The sequence below is a fragment of the Puma concolor genome, chromosome C1, assembly GCF_028749965.1.
Source record: "Puma concolor isolate L17-30 chromosome C1, mPumCon1.1.hap2, whole genome shotgun sequence".
Classification (NCBI taxonomy): domain Eukaryota; kingdom Metazoa; phylum Chordata; class Mammalia; order Carnivora; family Felidae; genus Puma; species Puma concolor.
In genome coordinates this window covers 129,580,949-129,600,170 of record NC_141674.1, presented here as the reverse complement: position 1 = coordinate 129,600,170, position 19,222 = coordinate 129,580,949, and the positions used below count along the sequence as shown (strand labels likewise).

The following is a 19,222-nucleotide window of genomic DNA, read 5'->3' as shown; positions in this document are numbered from 1 at the left end:
ATGTTTTTTGGGCACCTGGATGCTCACTCAGTTAAATATCCATCTTTTGATTTTGGTCCTGGGATCAGGTCATGATCCCAGGGTTGTGGGATAGAGCCCCTCATCAGGTTCCTTGATGAGCATGGAGTATGCTTGAGATTCTCTCTCTCTCTCCCTTTGTCCCTCTCCTCTGTTTGCTTGCAATATCTCTCTCTCTTTCTCTCTAAAATAAATAATAATTAAGAAATTAAAAATGTATGTGTTTTATTGTGTTTCTGTGTGTTTTCCAGACAAATGTTGGCTAAGGGGCTGGTAGTGGGTCAATATCTTTAACTTTCTCCCCATGAAGACAATATAACCAGAGAAGAACATTTTTTGGTCATAAAATTAGAGTACTTGGACCTACAATATGAGTAGTTTCCTCTTAATTCAGCTTATGTAATATCTTTATTTCCTGTTTGATAGGGATATATAGTTTATATTTATATAATTTATATAATCCTGCAAAAAGTATATAAATCAATTTTTAAAGATTTAACCACACATTAAAAGCCTTTTAAAAGTATGGAGTTCCCTCAAAAAGTTAAAAATAGAACTACTCCATGATTCAGCAATTGCACTACTAGGTATTTACCCAATGAATAAAAAAATACTAATTCAAAGGGATCCATTCACCCCAATGTTTATAGCAAAATTATCTGCTATAGCCAAATTACGGAAACAGCCCAAATGTCCGTCAACTGATGAGTGGATAAAATAGAGGTGATAAATATATACACACAGTGGGATATTACCCAGCAATTAAAAAATAATGGAATCTTGCCATTTGCAATGACATGGATGGAGCTAGAGAGTATTATGCTAAGTGAAATAAGTCACTCAGAGAAAGACAAATACCATATGACTTCACTCATATGTGGAACTTAAGAAACAAAACAAATGAGCAAAAAAGAGAGAGAGAGAAGAGAGATGGAGGCAAATCAAGAAACAGACCTTAACTATAGGAAAGAAAAAACAACAACTGATGGTTACCAGAGGGGAGGTGTGTGGGGGCATGGGTGAAATAGTTGATGGGGGTTAAGCAGTGCACTTGTGATGAGCACTGGGTGATGTATGGAAGTGTTGAATCACTATATCGTACACATGAAACTAATATTAAACTGCATGGTAGCTAACTAGAATTTAAATTAAAACTTAAAAAAAAAGAAGGAAATAACGTGAAATAAAGCCTACTTTACTAAAATGGCAGACACACAAATACATATTTCATGTGAATTTTCATTTTTGAATACCTGGTATTATTGCTTTACTATTAGAGTTTAGACTACTTTTTTTTTTCCTTAGCTCTTTCCTATTTCTAACCCTCTTCCTTTTTAAGAAACTCATTTTGAAATTGGATTATTTTGCCATTTTTTTTTTCTGGAAAAGACCTTTATTTAAAGAGATCCCTTGGATGCAAAGAAAACACACAGATTCCATCAAAACTACTGTATAAGCAGACTTTGCTTCTCTCAGAGACAAAAATTAAGGAAGAACAAAAAGATATGACAGAGATAGAGTTCTGCCTGCATTGGTCCACATAAATATTACTCAGTAAAAACAAAGACGAATACAGGTACTTCATGGAAGTCAAGGATATCTGAAGCAGGACAGCTTTGATCTCCAGCACCTATTATGCCTCTATCACGGTGGAATCTATGTCTCATTCCTATTTATGATAGAGTATACTCACAAGCTTATAAAGGAAAAGAAAAGTATTATCCAAAAGAAACACACTGGCAAGGCCGTTGGTCAGTTTTAAAATAGTCACTGTGAATAGCGTAAATCAGACCATATCAGTCCACAGACAAATTCAGTCCCCTTCTAGGACTGCCAGTATCTTTAACTTTTTTCTTTTTTATGCTAAAATTGTACCATTTAAGGGAAGTTTCCTCAAGGTATGTGAGAATACTGAAGTTTATTCCTCTGATATTTTCATTTGCCATAAATATTGAGCTACCATGCCTTCTTCATTCAGATTAAATACTGGAAGCTGGGCAGGGAGGACACCTGGCTCTCCCTACAGTATGGGGCAGCTAGGACAGTGGAACCCCAACCACCCATTTCTTTGGAGGTGGTGTAGACATTTAGCTCCAGCTGCAATTCTACTTGCCCTTCTATTTTCCTTTCTTTCTTTTTTATATAAATGTATTCTTACTGTAAATGATTAACCAAGTCACCAATACAGACAATGACATAAAACAAGGAGTTCCTCTGTTGTGAACAGTGTAATGGCTTAGAAATCATAAAAGACCTCTCACATGAAAAAAAATGGGTAAAACATATATCTTCTAAATGTATCATTGCGCTGGCCCCAAAGAAAATAATCCATAAAGCACAAAACAAAGTAAAAGCTTGGGATGCAAGGTAAACAAGAAAGACAACCTTCATCCTGAAGGCTTCTACCAAATCTTGTAGGCCCCAGTTTCCATTGTCATGTCTTTAAGTACTGCTATGGAGAATCTTATGAAGGGCCCCATAGCAACAATAATGATGACAAAGGCTAGCCCTTGGTGTATGGATGAACTAGAAATAAACATGCAAAGCAAAATGCCTTAGCAAGGCCACTTGCATATCTAAAACTGAACACTGGATGGCGGTGGGGGAGGGGGTCTCTTCTGAGAATTTATAACCCCAAGCTGGCCTTTCCATGATTTTATGGTCTAAATTCATACTCCCTCTGTGACTCAAAAGCTCCTCAAAGAAAATTTATATTTAAACTGTTTTTGGATTGATAGGGCATCCATGGACTGAAAAGTTTAAAAGACACCTGGCTAGCATGCTAAAGCAGGTAGAAGAAGGGAACTGAGGGTCTCTTAATTCCTTATTTGGACTTCCTTTTGATCCTCCTGATTTGAGGCTAACACTTCATCTCCACTCTCCTCTGCCTGTTGTTCAAAGTATACAATTCTGGTTTTATATCGCCAGAGAATACACCTCCAGGCTCCCAAAAGAATAGGAAGAGGGTGACGTTGCTCACTGCTCTTAAATCAGACTTTCAAAAGCCCCGGTGTTCTTCTCCCACCCCCAAAACACACACACACACACACACACACACACACACACACACACACACACTTACATACTTCCTTCTGCAGGATATGGTACCTTTCTGGAGTTCTCTAGGACAAATCACTTTATTTCCCTTCATCCCCACACCTTCACCCCTGGCAAACTTAGGCATAATCTTGTTCTGCAAACTACTTTACCATATCTCCATTCACTTTCCTTTTTTTTTCATTTTTTAATGCTTATTTTTGAGAGAGATAGAGCATGAGCAGGAGAGGGTGAGAGGGAGAGAGACAGAGACAGAGACAGAGAGACAGAGAGACAGAGACAGAATCCAAAGCAGGCTCCAGGCTCTGAGCTGTCAGTAGTGAGCCTGACATGGGGCTCGAACTCAAGTGCGAGATCATGACCTGAGCCAAAGTCGGATGCTTAACCAACTGAGCCACCCAGGGGACACTCCATTCACTTTCTAAACCATATATTGTGATTGATGTTACAGATATCTCCTCATTTACTTGAAGGTGAGTTTATTGTGCTTCCTGTTCTCTGGAGCAATTTTATAAAAGAGATCTACTGGAGATTAATTTTATATTATGGTTTCATGTTGTCCTTGCTGGTTTCGAAGTTATTTTAGAGAAAAACTGGAGTAGATGTTTCTTTCCTTCACTATCTTTTTTTTTTATTTTATTTTTTTAATTTTTTTTTAAATTTTTTTTTCAACGTTTATTTATTTTTGGGACAGAGAGAGACAGAGCACGAACGGGGGAGGGGCAGAGAGAGAGGGAGACACAGAATCGGAAACAGGCTCCAGGCTCTGAGCCATCAGCCCAGAGCCTGACGCGGGGCTCGAACTCACGGACCGCGAGATCGTGACCTGGTTGAAGTCGGACGCTTAACCGACTGTGCCACCCCGGCGCCCCTCCTTCACTATCTTAAAATTGGAGACCTATCCCACTACTTTAAAATTACAAGTTTTCCAACAAATAAACACTAGAAATTTTCTAATATTGGTGTCTAATTTAGAGAAAACTCAAGAAGATCACTTGCCTAGTCTAAGGGACAATCAGTTCTCCAGCTAGAATCCATGTAAATTGAAATCCAAAATAGAATTGAGGACAGATAAAATAATTTGCCATTTATGTGATAAGATTCTATACCTTAGGAGCCACATCTCTTCACAAATTACTAAATGGTTTTGTAATGAAAACCAATCATTATGATACCCTAGTATCAAAGTGTCAAAGTCTAGGCCGCCATATAGAATTAAGTTGTGCACCACACAAAAGTAACATTTTTAAAAAATTTCACTCCTGTACATATTGTTAATCAAGATATGTTACAGAAATTTTCCAGCAGAAAGTAGGCAAAGGTCTTATAATTACAAGATCATATTATTACAACAATTTTGGAAGTAAAATGTTTTAAGGAGGTGCTCCCATCCCTTAATTTACACAGTCAGTATATAGCCTCATAGCAGTCCTGAATAAAACTACTTGGCCAATAAAATTCACATGTATAAATGTTCTTAGACATTATTTACAAAGTGTAATTGTTATAAACTGATGTGATCCCAAATTACTTTCTTAAAGCTCCAACCCCAAATAATAGTATATTTGAAAATAATAAAAACCACCAGAAACAGTTTGCTTTTAGGTAGCAAGGCCAACAACATGCCTTTCCTGTCCTTAGGGGTGTATTGACTCTTCAGCCTTATTTCATAATTTAGTTTATGGGCATCTTGACTGTCTTTTCCTTCTGCAAGATAGCAAACTAGTCCATTACATTGATTACATTATTCTGAATGGATCTAGTGAGTAGGAAGTAACAACTACCCTAGATATTTTGGCAAGACGTTTTGACATCAGTGGATAAGAAATGAATTTGAAAAAAACTCAGGGACCTTCTATCTCAGGGAAATTTCTAGAGGTCCAGTGGTGTGAGCTGTGCCAAGATATCCTTTCTATGAGGAAGAATGAGTTTTTGCATCTGGCCCCTCCTGCAACCCAAACTAGGCACAACACCTAGTGGACCTCTTTGGATTTTGGAGGTAACATATTCCTTATCTGAGTGTGTTAGTATCACCTATTTGCCAAGAGACTCACAGAGCTGCTAGTTTTTAGTGGGTACCAGAATAAGAAAAATCTCTATAATAGTCTAGGCTACTCTGCATACTGTTCTGACAGTTGGGCCACATTATCCAGCAAATTTAGTGCCACTGAAGTATCAGTAGCAGACAGGAACACTGTTTGCAGGCTTTAGCAGGCTTCTATAAGTGAGTCACGGGATAGGTCCTTAGGATTTTGGAGCAAAGCCCTGTCATTCTCTGCACATAACTATTATTTGAATGAAACACCTCCTCACCTGATACTGTGTCCTGGTAGAGAATGAAGGCTTAATCATTGGTCACCAACTTATCATGAAACTCAAGATGCCCATCATGAACTGGGTGTTACCTAACCCACCAAGCCACAATGTAAGGTATCATCAAATGTAAGTCATATATAGATATCTGGGCCCTTGTAGGCCCTGAAGGCACACATATGTTACATGAATAAGTAGGCAAATATCTATGGTTCCCACTTCTGCTACACTACCTGCTCTCTCCCACCTTATACCTATGGTCTCATGGAGAGTTCCCTACAATCAGTTGACAGAAGAAGAAAAGACTCTAGCCTAGTTTACAGCTGGTTCTGCACAATATATAGGCACGACACAAAAATGGACAGCTAAAGCACTATAGTCCCATTCTGAGATACCCCTGAAAAGAGAGGTATCTTCCTCTTCCCAGTGGATAGAAGATAATACCGTATACCTGGTTGTCCATTTTGCTTGGAAGGATAAATGGCCAGATATGTGATTATATACAGATTCATGGACTGTGGCCAATGGTTTTGCTGTATGGTCAGGGTCTTGGAAGGAACATGATTGCAAAGTTGGTGAAAAGTAAACCTGAGGAAGAGGGATATATATAGACCTCCCTATATTGGGGAAAATGAGAAGATATTTGAGTCCCAAGTGAAAGCTCACCAAAGGGTGACTTCAGCAAAGGAATATTTTAACAATTAAATGGACAGGATGATCTGTTCTATGGAGACCAGTCACCTCAGTCATCCCTCTTTCCCCAGTTACTCCTGTCATCATCGAATAGGTTCATGAACAAAGTAGTCATGGTGGCAGGAATGAAGGTTATCCACAGGCTCAGCAACATGGACTTCCACTCACCAATGTCAACCAGACTATGGCCATCACTAAGTGCCCAATATGACAGCAGAAGAGACCAACACTAAGTCCCCAATATGGCACCACTCCCCAGAGTGATGAACCAGCTACATGGGAGCAGTTTGATTACATTGGACCATGTCCACCGCAGAAGGGGAAGTGTTTTGTTACTAATAGAATAGATATTTAACCTGGATATACATTTCCCTTCCCTGCAAACAATGCTTCTGCCAAAACTACCATCCATGGACTTACAGTATATCTTATCCATAGTCATGGTATTCCACACAGGATTGCTTCTGATCAAGGAACTCACTTCACAACAAACAGTGTTGCAATGGGCCTATTCTCATGGAACTCACTAGTCATACCGTGTTTCCCACAGTCCTAAAGCAGCTGGCTTGATAGAATGGTGGAAAGGTCTTTTGCAGACTCAGTTATAATACCAGTTAGGTGTTAATACCTTGCAGGGCTGAGACAAGGTTTTACAGAAGGCTGTATATGCTCTGAATAAGCACCCAGTTTTTGATACTGTCTCTCCAATAGGCAGGAATCAAGGGGAAGGAATAAATGGGGGTGGCATAACTCACTATTACCCTTGGTGACTCACTAGTAAAACATTTGTTTCCTGTCTCTTGTAATCTTATGTTCTGCTGCCCTTATAGGTCTTTGTTCTGAAGGAAACAGTGCTTCCACTAGGAGACACAATAAGATTCCATTGATCCAGAAGTTAAGATTGCCACCTGGTCATGGTGGACTCCTCACAGCTCTGAATGAACAAACAAAGCAGGGAGTTATTGTGCTGGTTGTAATGACTGATCCTAACCAATACAATAACCTACACAACAGGAAGAGACAATTCTAAATACGGCTTTTAGAAAAATTATAAAACAAGTATAATGCAGTTGATTCCACAAGGTCTGATTTTGCTACATATATCCCTTTAGCAACAAAGTGGTTAGATTTTAAGAATAAAGCACTTCTTATCAAGCTTCATTTGACTGGTACCTGGATTATGAATGAAACAGAAAAGTGAGCAGCCTGATGAGTCTCTGAGTGTTTTTCAGAGATTTCAATATGCCATACCTTGGCATTGATGATTAAAAGCACTTCTACTTCGATCCAGATGCTTATTCACAGGAATAAGATAGCTCCTTTCTATGTATATTATATATAGAACATATAGTAATTATGCATATAACAATTACATTCAAGTCATGCTTATTAGTCAATTGATTCAGTTATCCTTAATTCATTTAGCAAACATTAAATTAGCACCTAAAAAGTGCAATGTATACTGTTGGGTCTCATCATAGACATATTCTTCATTCCTTGGATCATGTCCGGCATGTGTCTGGAACATCAGCATTGGGATATGCAAATAACTAAGAATTCGCTTACAGATATTTGCTTACATTGCACTAGTTCACAGATACACTAGCTGGTTATGGTTAAAAGAGAGTATAATATCAACAATAATTCCAAACTTAAATACTGATAAATATAAATAATGTAATCCAATATCATAATTATTCAAATATAAAATAAACAATAGTCTATAAGAAAAACATAAAAAAACTGTTTTAAAATGTCCTTACCTCTTGTTTGTATCCCCTTTCCACAGGCTTCACTGGTGCCCATTATCCCCTGCCTGACAGACTCTGGCACCAAGATACAAGGACTCCATTTCTGTGGCTTCCACCTGTGGTTACAAAGAACAGCGGACTAAAAATTTCACCATGACAAACATACAAAAGAAATATAAAAATAAGTGAATTTGAAATCCAAAAGCACAAAAACAGTAATTCAATAAAAATGTGTATAAATTCAATGTGATAAAATGGAACTCTGGCACATAATAGGGAGGACAAGAGTCTACTCTGCCCCAGGTTCATGGTTAATGCAGCATTTCCATTATTTTAAATGTGGACATTTCCCATATAAGCTGTAGTCCATATACCAAAGTGGCAGTAAATATCCTTAAAAGCACGGATCAAATCTAGAAGGCTTACCCTCCTTATCAACTTAAAATCATATGAAGAAGGAGGAGGAGGAGGAGAAGCAGAAGGAGACAATGATGATGATGATGGGGAGGAGGAAGGAAAAGGAAGAGAAGAAGGAGAAGACAGAGAGAGTGAGAGAGGGAGGGAGAGAGAAAATCCTTACGTTCCATTGTATCTTTAGAGAGTCAGGGTTTAAACATCTGAAAGTTTGGGGTGCAAACTTTCACACTCAATCTTCCACTTCAACAATTGTTATAAGGTATTTTCTAAGACTTTAAAGTGACTCAGACATCTCAATAGGGAGGTGGGGAGCCACAGGGACCCATCTTATGTGATAGTTCATCTCATGGAAGAGGAATGGATCCATTTCTGATGAAGTATCAATATTTCTATTCCTCAAAGGAAATATTCTGTAAGGAAGGCGTATGGTTTCCCACTGTTTTCCTTTCTCAGGTAAACAAAACTTTCTATTTTTATGACCCACAGGACAGACTGACTTGTATCCTTAAACCTGTCTCTTCAGAATGTACCCAAAAACCCAAACTCTAAGTGTAACCACAAATTCTGCTCCTTTCTTAGTATATGTTGACACTTTTTTCATGTGTGCCAATACCTCTAATAATAGATATTACTTCAAAAAATGAAACAGGGGAGCCTGGGTGGCTCAGTTGGTTAAGCATCCGACTTCAGCTCAGGTCATGATCTCACAGTTTGTGGGTTCAAGCCTCACATCAGGCTCTGTACTGACATCTCAGAGCCTGGGGCCTGCTTCAGATTTTGTGTCCCCCTCTCTGCCCCACCCCTGCTTGTGCTCTCTGTCTTTCAAAAATAAATAAAAATTAAAAAACAAAAACAAAAAAAATGAAACAGAAACATGAAGCAAAAATATTATTGACCAGTTTTGCAAGATGAAAAAATTCTAGAGATCTTCTATATCTGGTCAATAATATTACATATATATTATATTACAAAACTGGTCAATAATATATATTACATTACAAAACTTGTCAATAATATTACATATGTGTGTGTGTGTATGTGTGTGTATAAAATCATTGATCTCACTCAAGTGGACATCATACTGTCAATAGTTGAGGGATTGGAGAGAAATCAAGAAACAGCTAAACAGAAAAACAGAAAAACTTGGCATTTAAAGAAATCACTCCTTAATTTTAAATAGTTGTAAGTTTACCTTGCATATGCATAGATGCATTTAGTATAATTCTAAAACACAGAAACTGAAATGGTAAGGGGTTTCGGGGCAATTTTTCAACTAGGATGTATCATTCATTCAGATCCCTTAAGTTTACTAAGACTTTCTAGATTGAAATGAGATCATGGTGTTCAGTCTAGTTTAGTGTGCTGCATAAACTGAAATATAAGGAATTTTCAGGATTGTTAAACTCAGTCTTGGAATGATAAACTTGGCCTCATAAAGGTTAAGTGAAATTACTCAGATTTCACAACTCAGCAGGCCAGTTATCCCTCCTAAATTCTCGGATCCTTAGCCATAGACTCTTGACCCCACATTAATTCTATGTAAGGATACATCTTCATGTTTTTTCCCTTTTGCTTATTAACTTAATGTGTTGGAGATGTTCAAATTCACAGAAAAATTTCTACAGACATTTTGATTCTATTTTAAATGGTAAACATGTGAATATGTTACCTTAATGGAGTAAAAGAAGAATCAGAAGAAAATGATACAGGTCTGTATTAACTCAGCTCCCTAACATACCAGTGAAAAGGGATACAAAACTAAATTGGGCTATTGCTTAAAATTAAAGGGTGTTTTATTGAGGAGCAGAGAATCTTGCTGATAACTTGTACACATATTAACCTCAGCCTCAGGAGAAATGATACAATGATCCAATCCAGACACAGCAAAACTGGTTTCTGGGGAAAATGGCAGGAGGTCAGTGATGGAAACGAGTTTAAACATGAATGGCTAAAATGGAGTGCAACCAGGGAGTTCAGAGAGTGGACAATAGAAAGGAAAATCTCACTAACAGCTTCTAGGATTTTCTCTGATTATAATAGACCTGGGATTATAAAAACTTCTAATAACGTTTAATTTGGCTAATTTTTTTCAATTGGCTACTTTCCCCAAGAGCTCTTTTGGTGGGCTCAGAAGTTTCAATATTTATATATAGTATAAAGGGATGAATATTGACAGTGTTTCCACAGCAGCCCTGTGGTTAATGAAGCAACTGGTAGTCTGGGCATGTTCCCAGTGTTTATTCACATCCTACTTAAACTGGCCATTCGGTAGAAACAATAATAATAAAGGATTATAAAGCTGATAGTCATTTAGACTCTTCAGTGGCACTCTATCTAATGTGAGGAGCCTTCTTAAAAAAGAGAGGGGGGTGCACCTGGGTGGCTCAGCCCGTTAAGCCTCAGACTCTTGATTTCAGCTCATGTCATGATCTCATGGTTTACAAAATAGAGTTCCACATCAGGCTCTGTGCTGACAGGGTGGAGTCTGCTTGAGATTCTCTCTCTCCTTCTCTCCCTGCCCCCTCCCCCCCCCCCCCCCCCCCGGTGCTCATGCTCTCTCTTTCTCAAAGTAAATAAATAAACTTTAACAAAAAGAGAGAGAAAGAAGAAAAAAAAAACTTGTGTCCTCCTGAACCTGAATGAATTAGCTCTTGAATTTCGTATCTTTAAGATATAGTTCCTCAAATAATCAGGAGAAACACTAGGCATTTTTGATAAAGGCATTTTTAAGTGTACTGATAACCACAGAAATTTTAAGACAGTGGTTTTTTTTTTTCACAAGTAAATAAAACTCAACAGTGAATGATTTTAATCCAGATGTACTTTAAAGCAATGCTTCAATCCAACATTAAAAGGATAGATATTAATGACTAAACACACAAACCTCAGGCATTATTTTTATAAATAATAGTCCCCAAGTTGCCAAGAGGGAATATATTTTAAAAGTCATTTTCTTTTTTTTTAATTAAAAAAATTTCAACTTTTTGTTTATTTTTGAGAGAGAGAGAGACAGAGAGAGAGAGGGAAGACAGAGTGTGAGCAGGGAAGGGGCAGAGAGAGAGGGAGACACAGAATCTGAAACAGGCTCCAGGCTCTGAGCGGTCAGCACAGAGCCCGATGCAGGGCTCGAACTCATGAACCATGTGAGATCATGACCTGAGCTGAAGTCAGACACTTAACCATAACCGACTGAGCCACTCAGGTGCACATTTTCTTTTCTTTTCTGTTTTCTTTTTTTTAAATATTTTATCCATAGGTTAAACTTTTTTATTTTCCCTAAGTAGTTTATTAAAATGTGTATATGACAAAAATTAAGAACCAAATTTTTTTTTAAATAAAAGTAAATAATTATTTTAAAAGTAAATTTTTGTTCTTAGTTCTTCACTAAAGGCTTTAGGATGAAAACAATAGAATGAAGTAAATTACATGTGTGTTTGTTTTCCAGGTAGTCTTTATCTTGAATCTCTTTGGATCCTAATCCTTAAAGTTGACTGCCTAGGTGACAGAACTCCAGCAGCTCACTTAAAAGCAAACCATGTTTGTTTCTTTTTTTCTGATAATTAGACTTTCTTATTCCTTACTTCCTCAAAATACATTCAAAATAACAGGGGGAAATATTGAGGTATTAAAGATAAACATTACCTTATCTTCTTTCTCACTAAAAATCATAAACTTATGAAAGAAAATAAGTCATGATTTACACTAAAATCTAATGATTATTTTAAAAGGTAACTAATTACCGATATACAGGACATAATGAAATATCTTCACACTCTCGCTCTTCAAATAAGGTATCTGGGCATTCTTGGCCTCCGTTGGCTGCTTCCTGGATGATAATCCTATATCGAGACTGTTTAACCGTGGCATTTCCTAAAGTAAAGGAAAAATAAAATTATAGTGCCTTTTTATGTAGCTGCACGGAAAAATACAGGGTTAGTAGCAGGCAGGCAGGCATACAGGCAGGAAGGAGGGGAGGAAGGGAAGGGAAGAGAAGGAAAGGAAAGGGAAGGGAAGGAAGGGAAGGGAAGGGAAGGGAAGGGAAGGGAAGGGAAGGGAAAGGAAAAGGAAAAGGAAAAGGAAAAGGAAAAGGAAAAGGAAAAGGAAAAGGAAAAGGAAAAGGAAGGGAAGGAAAAAAATAAAGAAACAAAGAAAGAAGGAGGTGAAGTAAAAACATGTGGTAAGACTTCTTGGGGAATGAGAATGAGAAGCAAAGACCAGGGGTTAATAATATTATACAAATTCTCACTCCTATGAGATAGATAGTTAATACTCAATAATTGTCATTTCAAATCTATATGACCTAATATGCAAAGAGTGTTTTCCCAATTGTCTTAATATGCTTTAAATTAATCAGAATTTATATTACCTATGGCATAAGAATCACATGGCATAATCTGAGAAACCACAGAAACCAACTTTGATCTCACAGTAGCTCAAGGGCCTAGAGTTTTACTATGAGCAAATCACTTCCTCAGGAAAGGCATTTCCCTCTGGAAATACTCATTAAAATTAATACATTAGTAATTTATTTGTGGGTATTAGTTTCTTATAATATCTCTCATTCATCATAACCTGAGACAATATGGATATAATTGTAATTTAGGGGAAAGGCACTAAAATTGTGACAAAACAAAATATTGTCTACTTCCTGGTTTGGTTAAAAAGCAGAAGTATTAATAGGCGCCTCAATAAAGATAGCCAGTGTTCACTATCACTTTAATGGGCTGGGGCACTCATCTCATAATCTTTAGATGCCTTCTGATCAATAACAGCAACAAAAATCAATTACAGTTACAATGGTGAGCAAATATTTCAATTGCTATGTGCAAAATATGCACTAGATATAAAAATGAAAATTCTTGAACTTACACAGAAAGAAAATGGGGCAGATAGAGATACAACAAATTTAAGACATTGGTAGAGCGAGAAATGTCAACAGTGTGCAGTACTAAGAGAGTACGAAGAAAGAATAATCATTTTTGTCTCTAGAAACCAGACAGTTCCTGGAGGAGACAGATTTTATCCTGGCACTTGAAATCTTAATAGAAAAAAAAAAGGTTGAAGTCATTTTAGGCCAAGGAAAGTCTGAGAAAAGGTACTCCTGAGACATAGATGGGTGCATGGAATTCATAGAGAAAGACATGTAGGTGCATTTAGATGGAATGTGGATGTTCACATGTTGGAGGGTTACGAAGAATGGAGAGAAAGGGTGGTGTAGGAGAAAATGGAATTAATTGGTAAATCTGGGACAGACCTAACCATGTTAAGAAGAAAATTTCTAGAAAGCCAGTAAACTAAGTGGAATGTGACAAAAGCGGGGGGGGGGGGGGGGCTTTCAGTAAAATTATATATTCATGTGGTTTTAAAAAAATCATTAGTACCATGACTTACAATGAGAAAAAAACTGACCCACAACCAATTCCCTGTCCTCCTTCCAGAAGACTTTGAACTCTCTTTATTTAGTTCATCTGTGGTTATCTCCAAATCCATAGATAATAAACTTATGTCATTGCTTCTTGATTCATTAATTTTAGACATCATTTATTGACTTTCTGCTATAACGGATGGGAGTTTACTTTGTACCACCTTTCAATTTTTTATAATTGTATCACTATTTTTATGCTTCTAATGGTTATTTAAAGGCTTTAAAAAAACATTTTTTTTTTCCAGTCCCACTCCTCACTCCTCCTGTCCTCTATCAGACCAGCCACCACGGTTCTAAAGAGTCTTCATGGGTTGGGGCGCCTGGGTGGCGCAGCCGGTTAAGCGTCCGACTTCAGCCAGGTCACGATCTCGCGGTCCGTGAGTTCGAGCCCCGCGTCAGGCTCTGGGCTGATGGCTCGGAGCCTGGAGCCTGTTTCCAATTCTGTGTCTCCCTCTCTCTCTCTGCCCCTCCCCCGTTCATGCTCTGTCTCTCTCTGTCCCAAAAATAAATAAATAAATAAAAGAGTCTTCATGGGTAAACAAGCTTCCTCTTCTCTTACCACCCACATTCCTGCTAAGTTAGGACAAGCTTTCTGTGCTGCATCATCAGTTTCTCTGATCTTTAGTCTCTGTCTAATAAGTTTTCATAAATGCATTTAGAGCTCTCATCCACTGATGGTCTTCTCTTTCTTATTATTTTTTTAACATGGGATTAGGGCTTTCACAACTCATTTCTGTTATTTTAATGAGATTATGGAAAGAAGAGAAACCAATGTACTTGTACATTTCATGATCATGAACTATAAGTTAAGCAGATGTATAGGATCTTTTCCATCTACTTACAGATCTATCCCCCTGCTTTATATGCTGTCTACCCAGGGAACTGATCATAGAAGGACTGACTTCTGGTTGGGTTTGGCCAACAGAGGGATGGGGCACACAATGTAAGAAAAAAGATGATAAGAGGATAGAAAGATCAGGGAATTTATTCCACCAGATTTTATCTTCTAGATCACCTTAACTGGTTCTCTACACCAACCAAAAGGCATGGTTTCTGTGGAGTGGCTCTCTCATATAGCTGTAATCCTACTAATTGTTCCTACCTCTATCAAATTTCAGGCTCCTAAACATCACTACTTCAGGTACTGAATCATCCCCTGTTAGCTTATGTAACCCTTTCCAGTATTTTGTAAATAGACCCTTCATTAATTTTTCCCCAGTTGCCCCATTTGAATGAGCCACCATTCCTATTTTCTGCCAGAACATGCCAATAAAATAAGAAAGACATACTACTATATAGCAGGGAAGAATGTTATAATTGGCCCATTTCTAAAACTACTTAAGGTAGTGTGAGAAATATAAAATAGGAATTTAAGAAGAAATAAAATAAGTGTAATTAAAATAGTTCTGGTGAAAAGCTGAGAGATTTTCCCTTAAGATCAAGTACAAGACAAAAATGCTCACCCTTGCCACTTTAATTCAACATAGTATTGGAAGTCATAGTTACAGAAATTAGGCAAGATAAAGAAATAAAAGGCATCCAAATTGTAAAGGAAGAAGTTAAAACTGTTATTATTTGCAGATGACATGATACCATAGATAGGAGGCCCTAAAGACTCCACCAAAAAACTATTAGAACTAATAAATGAATTCAGTAAAGTTGCAGGATACAAAATTAACATACAGAATTTGGTTGTGTTTCTATGTACTAAAAAACAGCTATCAGAAAGAAAGACAAACTAAGAAAACAATCCTATTCATGACTACATCAAAAATAATAAAATAGCAAAGATTAAATTTAACCAAGGAGACAGAAAACCTGTACTCTCAAACTTTAAGACACTTATGAAAGAAATTGAAGAAGATGAAAATAAATGGAAAGATATACCATGCTCATGGATTGAAAGTATTAATATTGTTAAAATGTCCATGCTACCCAAAACAATCTACAGATTCAAGGCAACCCCCATCAAAATGCCAATGGTATTTTTCACAGAACTAGAATAAGAAATCCTAAAGTTTGTATAGAATTGCAAAGATCCCAAATAGTCAAAGCAATCCTGAGGGGGGGGGGACAGAAACAAAGTGGAGGTATCAATCATATTCTCTGGTTTCAAACTATACTATAAATCTACAGTAATCAAAACAGCATGGTACTGGCATTAAAAAAAAGACATATAGATCAGAAAGAAATCCATGCATATATGGTCAATTAATCTATGGCAAAACAGACAAAAATATGCAATGAGGAAAAGACAGTTTCTTCAAAAATTATGTCAGAAAAACTGGATAGCTACACGAAAAAGAATGAACCACTATCTTACACTATATACATCTTACACTATATACAAAACTATTTTAAAAATAAATTAACGGGATGCCTGGGTGGCTCAGTTGGTTGAGTGTCCGACTTCGGCTCAGGTCATGATCTCACAGTTTGTGGGTTTGAGTCCTGCATCAGGCTCTGTGCTGACCGCTTGCTTGGAGCCTGGATCCTACTTCAAATTCTGTGTCTCCTTTGCTCTCTGCCCCTCCCCCACTCACTCTTTGTCTCGCTCTGTTTCTAAAAACTAAATAAATGTAAAAAAATTTTTTTAAATAAATTAACAACTTGTATATAACATCTGAAACCATAAAATCTCAAGAAAAAGGATAGGCAGTAAGCTCTGTGACATTGGTCTTAGAAATACTTTGTGGACCAGTTTCTCAGGCAAGAGTTAACAACAGATAAAATAACAAATAGGAATATATCAAACTAAAAAATTTTTGCACAGCAAAGTAAACCATCAACAAAATGGAATGACAACCTACTGAAAGAAGATATTTACAAATTATATACCTGAAAGGGTTTAATATCCGAAATATATAATGTACTTATTCAACTTCATAAAGAAAAAAAAAACAATTAAAACATGAGCAGTGGACATAAATAGACATTTTCCAAGGAAGACATACAGATGGCCAACAGACACATGGAATGATGTTCAACCTCACTAATGGTCAGAGAAGTGCAAATCAAAACCACAATGAGATATTACCTCACACCTGTCAAATTGGCTATTATGAAAAACACACACACAAAAATAACAAATGTTGGTGAGGATGTGGAGAAAAGGGAATGAAAACAGTATGGGGGCTTCTTAAAAAATTCAATGTAGAATTACCACAAAATCCAGGAATTCCACTTCAGGGTACTCATCCAAAAAAAAAATGAAAACATCAATTCAAAGAGATATATGCATCCTTATGTTCACTGAGACCCTATTTACAATAGCAAAAATATGGAAGCAATTGTACTGTCCATCAATAGATGAATGGATAAAGAAATTATAGTATATATACAAAATAGAATATTATTCAGCCATAAAAAATTAAGATCTTGCCATTTGCAACAACATGGAAGGAACTGAATGACATGCTAAACAAAAGTCCGACAGAGAATATAAGTGGAATCTAAAAGCAACACAAACAAACAAAACAAAATAGGAACAGACTTGTAGGTAAAAGAAACAAACTATTGGTTACCAAAGTGGGCAGGGGTGGGGGGATGAAATAGGGAAAGTGGATTATAAGGTAAAAACTTCCAGTTATAAAATAAATAAGTCATGGGATTGTACCATTCAGCATCAGAAATATAGTCAATAATATCGTAATAACTATATGGTGACAGATAGTAACTAGACATCGTGGGGATTATTTCATAATGCATAAAAATATTGAATCACTATGATGTACACCTGAAACTAATAGGATATAGTACATCAATGATACTTCAATAAAATAAAAACAGTTTTGCATAATAATATAAAGCTATCTTCATTTGGGTGGGGACAGCTTTGTAAAAAAATTATGCCTTTAAGAATAAGTCTCCCATTCTCAGTTAATTTCAGTTACACTGTATTTGTTCTGAAAATTATTTTTTACCCTTAGGATTAGTATGATTGTGGGCCTGTGTGTATATGTGTGTATATGTTTCTGTGTGTATGTGTGTGTTGTCCAAGTGTTATCTTAGAAGATCAGAAATAAAAATTGAAGAGGATAGGAAAAATGAAATAGATGCCTTTCTTGAGAGAGAACATAGATCAATGTTTCTCTGTTCTCATTGTATGTGTATGTGCACACATGTGCATGTGCACACACACACACACACACACAATGAACACTCACACACAGAGGTTTTCTGCTTTATGGTGTAATTCCAGGTGAAGTCATTCAAGGTTAAGGAACACGGCTGCATTAATTTATCATGCCCTACAGATGTTCAGGTGAGGGTTGAGAAAGATGGATTCTATGGACAAAACAAACTTTTAGAATAGAGGTTAGATTTCTACAGAAAAAAACTGATTGTCACTGTATAGAAATGAAGACATTTTATATGTTTTCAAAAAGAGAAACAGAGATAAGGGATGATCTTGACATAGTGAATCAACACCAGGATCTGCAAGATAGCTGCTAAAAATTTCTTTTTCGGTGTGATGTGTTTCTTTGTCCTTCAACTTTGGCATGGTAATATTTAGCATTCACTTTTAAATGATTTTTCCATTTTTTGTGATATAAGTGCCTCAGCTTATAACCAGACCTAAAGCAGAGTCAGTTATGCACAAGAGACATGAATTAGCTGGGGTGTCATGGAACCTCAAGGGCAGGCAACATCCCCACTTGGGATGGAGCAGTCAATAGTCTCCTCACTTCACCTGTACTTTGAAGCCAGCCTGAAGGGAGCACTTTTGTACCAAGGAAGGACAGTAATTACAGAAACCCAAGAGGTAATTAGCAACAGAAGAAGCGAATGTCTCTGGCAGCACCCAACATCAAGATCTGAAGTCAGATAAGAGATGATGAGCAAAAGGCCAAGTGGAAGGTCTCAGAAATCGAAGTCAAATAGAACCTCACTTTCTGTTGAAGACACAAGAAATGATTTAAGGGAAGTAGACAGAAAATGGAAGAGAGTGTCTTTGGAGGTTGCAGACATTTGGATTTTAATTTTTTTTTTTTTAACGTTTATTTATTTTTTGGGACAGAGAGAGACAGAGCATGAACGGGGGAGGGGCAGAGAGAGAGGGAGACACAGAATCAGAAACAGGCTCCAGGCTCTGAGCCATCAGCCCAGAGCCCGACGCGGGGCTCGAACTCACGGACCGCGAGATCGTGACCTGGCTGAAGTCGGACGCTCAACCGACTGCGCCACCCAGGAGCCCCTACATTTGGATTTTAAACGTATGTAAAATGCATTAGAAATTTCCAGGAATTATCTCCTTCATCTATATCAGATCTGCTTCTGGACATTTTGCATATGGTATCTCATTTTATTATAATGCTACGAGGCTGGTGTTACTACTACCATTTTCATTTATTTTAAAATTATAATTATTGTTCCCACTTTCCAAATTAGAAAATGGAGGGTGGAAGAGTTAAATAATTTGCCCAAAGTCACCTTGCTAGTTGTTAAGCGATTAAAACTATGACATTAAAACTGGCTAAACAGACATCCAAGCCCATGGTCTTTCCACAGAGACTTTATGGTAAAACAAAGAGAGAGGGGCATTCCA

General features: G+C 37.1%; 1 protein-coding gene across 5 annotated transcripts in view; it reads right to left on the bottom strand.

The window, feature by feature from the left end:
- Positions 1-19,222, bottom strand: part of THSD7B (thrombospondin type 1 domain containing 7B) — a 1,494,436-nt gene that overhangs the window by 340,883 nt on the left and 1,134,331 nt on the right. For all 5 annotated transcript variants that reach the window (XM_086718478.1, XM_086718480.1, XM_086718479.1 and 2 more), the window contains 2 exons: positions 11,990-12,119; positions 7,845-7,948 (listed from right to left, as the gene is read on the bottom strand). In XM_086718478.1, coding sequence (XP_086574604.1) covers positions 7,845-7,948; positions 11,990-12,119 — 234 coding nt within the window. The remainder of the gene's footprint in view (positions 1-7,844; positions 7,949-11,989; positions 12,120-19,222) is intronic.